Consider the following 8,577-nt stretch of genomic DNA (forward strand, 5'->3'; position numbering starts at 1 on the left):
ACTAGTCCGTATCAATTGGACCTTCCCAATCATCATATAGGTACCTTGAGTTCACCATTAATACTATCAGTATACTAAAGATTATATGCACTGACACTGGTATAATTTGTATGAAACAACCTTTGAATTACCCTTTCCAATTGTTTAACATTTTCTGTGACACTCCCCACTAGCGCGGTGAGTTTGAATGTTATGTAGCTGTAATATGAATCGGAAGAGATTATCGAGACCAGTACTAATGTATGCAGTACAACTGTAATCTACTTAAAAGTATGCAATGAATGTAGAAAAGGCTCATAATTTTGTAAAAAAAAAATCCTAAAGTAATTACATTTGTACAGTACTGTACTTATCAGTAAAGAATTAATTTCCAACTAATAGAAGGAACTCCCAGGATATTCTAAGTTATGTGACGAAAAGTAGGTGCTAATTACAAAGGATAAGGAATTACTTTCACCATTATAATATCACTTCAATATTAGTTGTTGGTTAAATCAACAAAATTAGTACTGTACCTAAATAGGAAATGGATGAAAGTAAATATGATCGTTTTGATTGAGAAAGAATCTGTGTCGCCAATCATGGCCAAATTTAATTTTATGTCGCACTTCCTCGCTGCCCTATGTTAACTAGAAGTGCTTCATCAGTACACATTGTGCTTTTAAATGCACACTGATGCAAATAATTTTAATCTTGCCAACCTTTTCCCCCTGTAGTGCAATTTGTCTCTCCTCAATACACTAACAACCCTATACATAAACCACTTGATACTGTATCACACTCGCTTACACTGGTGTCCATTCTCATCACTTCTTGTACAGTACTTCCTTCAGCCCATCCTTTCATGTCCATTTGGGTTGCCTTTCTTTCTGAACGTGCACCTCTGAATTAAACAATCTATCACTTCCCATTCTGTCCATATTACCTGAACAAATCTTATTCATGTCTGTCTATCACTTCTTTCATTTCCAAGTTAATGGCATTAAATTATTGTGAGAGATATGATGTAATTTGTGTATTCTTTTGCTCCCCTTCCCCCAGGCTTAAGTAGGGCGGTGACCTATGCTCGTGTGGGATAATCTCCATTAAAAATAAATAAATAAAACTAAAAATTGCTGAAAACATGTTGCATAACATTTCTTAACTGTAACTTGTTTTTTGCAGCGGAGTGTGATGGAGGATCCTAAATGTATGCCGGAGACGATGCATCCATACATCCTGGCCATGAAGGGTTATGGTTACAACATCAATAACAGACATGCTAATACTATTAACATAGTACCTGCTGAGTAGACCATGACATCAGTTGTCACGCTTTGGTAGAGTGACTCTTCAGCACGATGTTTTTATCGCATACGTTCTGTACATTAAACATTGGAAATATAAATCGGTTTTATAAACAGGAATGTGCCTTGAAAATACTTGAAACGGAGCCTTCAGCATCTACAGACCTGCATGTCCCATAGCTCCACAAGAGCACTGTTCATTACTGATGTTACAGGCAAGATTAAAGTTTATTTTCAGGTATTGTACAGTATATTTGAGGTTGAAAAGAGAAATTCTGCACAACCCCTATAGGTGTATCACTTAGGTTTTAAATGTTCACTGATCTGAAAGTGAAAGTTCTTTAACCAGAAAAATAAATATTTGGCTGGCATTCAGTGTATTTTTAATGATCTTCAGTCTCAGAAAACTATTTTTAGACTTGTGTATTTTAGTGAAGAATGGTTCATCTGGAGAATAATATTCCCACAATGTATTTGTCAAGTTTCTCAATGTTTATGGAGGTGATAACACCAGTGCTAGAATTATTTTGCCTAGGTCATCTGATTCTTTAACTGACCTAACAACTAAGGTGCACTTACTGATTAATTTATTAATGGTTGCTGAGTGAGTGACAGTAATATTACAGGTTACTGGGTGGCACTGCTGCTCGCATACCAAGCCAGTCAACTTCTGTTAATTGTAATGTTCGATATAGAGGCAAAAAGTAAGAGATGCTTAGTCGATAGGCCATTTACAGAAAATTTTAATTTAGATGCCATGGTGAACCAGGGAAACCTTCTGTAAGGAGGCATATCAGGGTTTAAAATTGGCTGAACACTTATTTTTGGAGACCAAATGTGGGTGTAAAGATGTTTATAGTTTGTCTGTAGGCTTGCAAATCTGTCATGACTACTTTGAACTCCAGAACTGAAATAAGATACAACAATTCTTAAGTTCAGGGGTTTAAAGTTACTATGGCAGGTGTTTGGCCAAGATATATACACACTGTACTATATATTTTTTTTCTTAAAACACAAAAGTTCCAGGAAGAGTATCCGGTCACCTTTGAACATAAATTATGACACTGACAATGAAATATTGTACAAGGAGTTTAAACATAGGGAACTGGTGAAAAGTTTTGGATTTAGAATAAAGAATGTCATCTCTTCATGTGCATATAACATAACAAGGTAAGATGCAAAGGGTGTGACATTGATGCCTAGAGAGATGATCATAATGGTTTGTATTCTTGAAAATAGCTCAAAACTTCAGTCAAGAAAACCACATGTGCTTATTATCTTTATTTAAGAATAATATTATTAAATACCCCGGTAGTTTCTGAAGGTGTTAATGTCGACACGATAACTCACTTCTGTCAGGACTGATGATTCCAAGTGACTCCTTGGGTGTTCCACATTGAAGATTACTTAAAGTGCAAAGGAATCTTGTAATGTTATAATATACCACTGGGTGGTTATTTTTTTACCACTGTAAATTGGCAAAAAAAATTTTTTGTAAAATTATATATTAATCTAGAAATGTACACCGATAATTTGCTTATCTTTTAGTGTCTGGACATTTTTTATCAGTATACTGTATTTATTAAATTACTTGTACAGGTAATTTTACATTAAATTGTTTATAATATTTGCCATAAAGTGGTAAAAAACACCCTGAGCCATATACACGATTTAATTGTACCAATTTGTAGTTAACTACTGTACTGGACAATGAGTTTTATGCTCACTACATGTTGCCATGTTTCACATCACTACAGTACTGTACTTATAAAATCATAAAGTTAATATGACCATGACACAATATGAAGCCTTTGTAAGAATTTCAAACAATCAAACTATATTACAGTACAGCATTAGTGAACATACACACCTTCTGTTTAAAGCGTAACTTATAAATCCCTGGCCTTTAACAACTTCACTGTTAAAATAGTTTATGTATAAGCATGTTAAGTTTTGAAACGGATATTGATATATTGTTCAGGTTAACATGTCACAAATTTTACACTTGTTTGGTGAAGTACTTGTGGAATCACTAGCTAAAGGGAAGTTTTAAGTATGATTGATAAATTTGTTCAGTATGAATAGTTCATAAGATTCTGGCTTGGTGAGAAGTTTGTGTGAAGGTTCATTGTATTATTTATTATTAATAAATAGGTTATTGTGTTGTATTCACACTGTCCATAACAGACAGTCATTCCTGTGGGACCCATGTTCATTTTTATTCATGTCATCAATGACTGGGGATATCAACCAAACTTCTCCGTCCTTGTACCAGCAACCTATTTAATAATATAAAACGACCGGAAGAATCTTTATACAAACTTCTCGTTGTCCCACAATCTACACTATTCAAGTCCTTACATGAACAATATACCTTTCATACACCACCTAATGAAATCTTCCCTTTAATCTGGGAAAAACCAATAAACCCTCCTACTGAGAAAAAACAAACCATTTTACTTGTGTACACCACATGAAGATATGTTAGTTAAAAATGGTTTGTGCCTCCCTTAGAGTAACTATTTTTTACATACCTCCGAGCCATTAGAAATGAGCTATATTTTCATATATACTGTACAGTGTAATCTTCTTGAACTTGTACTGCATTTCAATTAATAAATTACAATTGGTTTACTTTCCTTTCTTTCCTTGTTTGTAAGTTTTGTATTTACTCAATATACATACTGTATCATAATAATTGTTTAGCTCATATGTTAGAGTTTCTTGGCATCTAACAGAAGATAAGTGAAACAGTCTGTGAATACATTGATTTTTCTTGGTTACAGCATTTTTCTTACTTAGGAGACACACCCACTAGAATAATGCCAATGTTATCTTGAATATGAGGAACTACGTACAAAAAACAACCTGTCCGTGCTAATGCAATACGTATTAACATTACTTTTGGGTTAGGAAGGATATAAATTTTGGTGGGTTGGCCCTCAAAAAATACCTACCCTAAACTATAATGCAGCCCATGACTGAGAAAAGGTTACCCATGCCTGCTGTACAGTTTCTCCATTCATCAATGCAATGATAAAATCCCATAGCCTTTGTATAATCTATGGTTGCCACATATCCCATATATAGGGAATTGTCCAGTGTTTCAATACCTTGCCCTGTTGTCCCCAAAAGAGTTTGCCGGGACACGTAATTTCAGTGGTGGAAGCCAAGGAGGGTAGCAGTAACATAACACATCATAGCTCAAGGCAAATCTTGTAATGAAATTCTGTCCATTGACATTGATTTTTAAAACCACTTGAATTCCACAGAGAACATCTATATGAAAACTGTATATTTAATAAAAATGTAACTAAACCTAAATATTTGCCAGTTTTATGGACATAAATGTTGTTTTTATGAGCACCTGGCAACTCTGGGGGACGGCGTTTTAACGAATCACGTGGAGGTGAGAACTTTGGTTCCCTTTTCTGACCGTGACCTCTGTTGGGTCAAGTCTTACAAGATTAAATTTTTTTTTTTTTTTATTTCGAAGGGTGGGTCAACTTGATGCGTGGGTCTACACCTGCTCCCCTGGTTACTGCTATGTCGATGTTATTCTACTGGCCTGGATGCTTTGGTCTGATAGATAACCATAAGAGAAGTGTCTTAGCGTGGATCGGAGATTTTCTGTATGAATAGATATTTTTCAACAGTTTTCCCCCACCGAAAATTTAAACATGATACCCAAGGCACCGACTATATACAGAGATAGTGAAGAAAATAGATTAAGCGAGATAGTAGTGACTAGTTGCAGTGGATTCCTCCCCTACAAACGCTGTTTGTCGCTGGCTAGCCGACCCCGCGAATTCCCCAGTGTATGCCTCGTGGTATTAAAGGAATGCAAGGAAGAGCTTAGTATGCCCTTAGCAAATTTGTTTAACATGTCACTTAAAACGGGTGTAGTACCAGAATCCTGTAGGATAACAAATGTAATAACGATTTTCAAGAAAGGAGATAGATCGCTATCCTCCATTCAGTTTAACATCAATTGTAGGCAAATTACTGGAAGCAATCATTTCAAACTCAATTCGAAATCACCTGGAGAAGCACAAGTTGATCAATGTTTCCCAACATGGCTTCACAAGCGGGCATAGATTAGGGCGTGGTTACAGGACAGGGAACAGCGAGTAAGCTTAACGGCACTAATGTGGACAAATGTAAAGTACTTAGTCTAGGAGATGTAAAGAGAGAAACCAGATGAACAACGATGTTATGGAGCAGTGGTCCGCAACCTTTATACACAGGTCGGTCACTTACTGTAATGGAGCAAGTAATCAGCGATCGGCCGCAGGTGCACTAAGCCAACATAAGTTGGCAGTATTGAATGTAAAATCAGAAATGCAGGACTATATTTTATTGTCATTTTTTTATATAAACAACACCGATATTTAAAACTAAACATAGCTTTCATTTACAGTACTGTACACAGCCTGCATTGAAATACAGCACTAGTCACTAGCTTAGTTAAATATTCTATAAAGTAATAGAGGAACCATAATTTGTTTTAAATACAAAATACGAAAATATGAAACTGTCTAACATGGTGCATCCCAGAGTGCTAAGAGAGTTGTGCAACGAGCTGGGATCCAGTTCTGTAAATGCCTGGATGAAAAGAAGGTCCCCAGTGATTGGAAAATGGCTTATGTGAGTCCCATCTTCAAGAAGGGCGATCGTCACTCCACGAACAACTATAGAACTGTGAGCCTGACCAGCATAGTTTGTAAAGTACTTGAGAGCATTATAAGAGATGCCATGATGGAACATCTACTACGAATCAACCTTGCAAAGGATTGCCAACACGGTTTTATGCCGGGGCGCTCCTGCTTCACACAATTACTCAAGGTACTGGATATTTGGACCCATATTCTGGAACAGGGTGGTAGTATCGACAATATATACCTAGATTTTGCCAAGGTTTTCGACAGTACCCCATGAGAGGCTGAAAATTAAACTGGAAGGGTACGGGATTCGGGGAAATGTCCTAGTGTGGATCGGAGACTTTCTACATGACCACAAGCAGTGTGTGGTGATTAATGGCACGAAATCATCATGTTTACCCTTCATATTCAGGGTACCACAGGGCAGAGTATTGGGCCCGTTGTTGTTTGCTTGCTTCATAAATGACATGTTTGAAACTGTACATTCCTCCATACAAATGTTTTCGGATGCCGCCAAGTTATTTCAGGAAATTATGAATCAAGCAGACTGTGAAGAGCTGCAGAAGGATCTCTGTGAGCTTCAAGAATGATCGAAAAATTGGCTGCTAAGATTCAATGTCACGAAGTGTAAGAGGATGCACCTGGGATGTGCCAACGGTAAGGAGGCGTATCATCGGGACGAAGAAACTGATTTAATTGAGACTGAATGTGAAAAGGACCTTGGTGTGTATGTTGACAATGAACTGAAGTTCTTGGACCATTGCAAGAAGAAGGTAAATCAGACAGCTAAATTATTAGGTCTTATAAGAAGGTCGTTCAGGTATCTAGACGGAGGTCCGTCCCTCGTAACAATCTTCAAGAGTGAAGTGCTTCCCCGTCTGGTCCCCGATATATACTAGGGACTGTCAGTTGGTTTAAAATGACCACAGGAGGGCCACCAGACTGGTGCCTGCACTACGGCACCTCAGCCACCCTGAGAGATAGAGCGCCTGAAATTGCTTAGCTTATACTAGACGGGCAAGTGGCGACCTAATTGAGGTGTACAAGCATCTCAGGGAGCACTACTCAGTCAAGTGCCCTTACCTGGAGCTGGCGAATGCTCGCCCCACAAGGGGTCACAACTCAAGGTTGAAGAAGCCGCAAGCCCAGAAAACTGTGAGGGGTAACTTTTTCGTAGTATGAGTTGTGAACTCTTGGAAATATCTGCCAGAGAGTGTTGTGACAGAACCGAGTGTGAGCACTTTCAAGACCAGACTTGATAAGCGCTGGAGCAGGTTCAGATACATTCAGGAGCCAGTGCATGCCCAGTACTTGCCAACAATGCGTAACAGAGACGTGACTGACTGCCCAAGCGGCTGACAAGCCGATCCGTGGTGAAGAGGATAAAAGTAAAAGTAAAAAGTACAAAATAACGGTTTAATAACAACCATACAGGGGAAATTGCTTTATAAAGTAGTATTATGACATCCTGCAGTACACAGTACAATAGCCCCAAAAAAATAATAAAATAAAATAAAATAAAATAAAATGGTGTTTATGTAATATTACAGGGTTGAGCCTGGATGTAATTTGCAATTTCAGAAAGAAGTTGGTTCAAAGTGTATGTGTTACACCAGCCTTCACAAGTTATGTGGTGTGACAGGTCCGACTAATTACCCAAATGTAGCCAAATGTAGCCAAATATAGCCGGAATGAAGTCAAATAATGGTCCTAGATGAATAAATCGGACTGCTAATCACTTCTCGACTAGTATTTGGTGTCAGAAAGTCACAAAAAATTGGTAAACTTAATTTAATCTGAGTTAATAGATCAAGTGCATGTACCTAACCTAACCTAATCTAATCTAATCTAATCTAATCTAACCTAACCTAACCTAACCTAACACAACACAACTCAGATTAAATTAAGTTTACCAATTTTTTGTGACTTTCTGACACCAAATACTAGTCGAGAAGTGATTAGCAGTCCGATTTATTCATCTAGGACCATTATTTGACTTCATTCCAGCTATATTTGGCTACATTTGGCTACATTTGGGTAATTAGTGGGACCGGGTGTGACTCCTTGTGAGCTTAGACCGGTAGGCTACTTGTTCTTCACCAAGGTAAGCACACTGGATGTCTATTGACAGCAGTATGTTGATATCCATGCTTTTTATTTTCACCCAAAATATAAGGAATGATAACAGTCTTACCGGCTACATAATCCGACACTTAGACGTCACTCAGCCTGCAACACATGGACCCCTGGTTACAACTCCATACTATATGCAATGATTTAATTACCGACGAAGGCATCAACGGCTCCTTGTTCTGCCATGTAGTACACCATATCGTCGTTACTAATTATCTGGAAATTTGGTAGCTGGTAACTACAGCCTTACAGGTACAGTATTATCATGCCCATTACTCGCTAATTGAGACGTGGCGGACTACACAAGCAACTAACGAGCTCAGTGAAGAGGATAAAGTTCCATTTTGGTCGTGTTAAATGTTTTTAGATTCAAGGCGTCTTTCATTTGCTTCTCATCTATAATGGCGACTTGGAGTTAACCATTTCTCACTTTCTCCACGTCACCTAGCCCTAGGTTATTAATGGCCTGGCCCTTAAAGTTAATGTTTTATATTTTC

General features: G+C 37.7%; 1 protein-coding gene across 5 annotated transcripts in view; it reads left to right on the forward strand.

The window, feature by feature from the left end:
• LOC121857782 overlaps positions 1-3,918 on the forward strand; it is a 94,336-nt gene extending 90,418 nt beyond the window's left edge. For all 5 annotated transcript variants that reach the window (XM_042353976.1, XM_042353974.1, XM_042353975.1 and 2 more), the window contains exon 5: positions 1,165-3,918. In XM_042353976.1, coding sequence (XP_042209910.1) covers positions 1,165-1,293 — 129 coding nt within the window. In that variant the 3' untranslated portion in view covers positions 1,294-3,918. The remainder of the gene's footprint in view (positions 1-1,164) is intronic.
• The last annotated feature ends 4,659 nt before the right edge of the window (positions 3,919-8,577 follow it).

Source organism: Homarus americanus, unplaced genomic scaffold (genome assembly GCF_018991925.1).
Source record: "Homarus americanus isolate GMGI-L3 unplaced genomic scaffold, GMGI_Hamer_2.0 scaffold16712, whole genome shotgun sequence".
Classification (NCBI taxonomy): Eukaryota; Metazoa; Arthropoda; class Malacostraca; order Decapoda; family Nephropidae; genus Homarus; species Homarus americanus.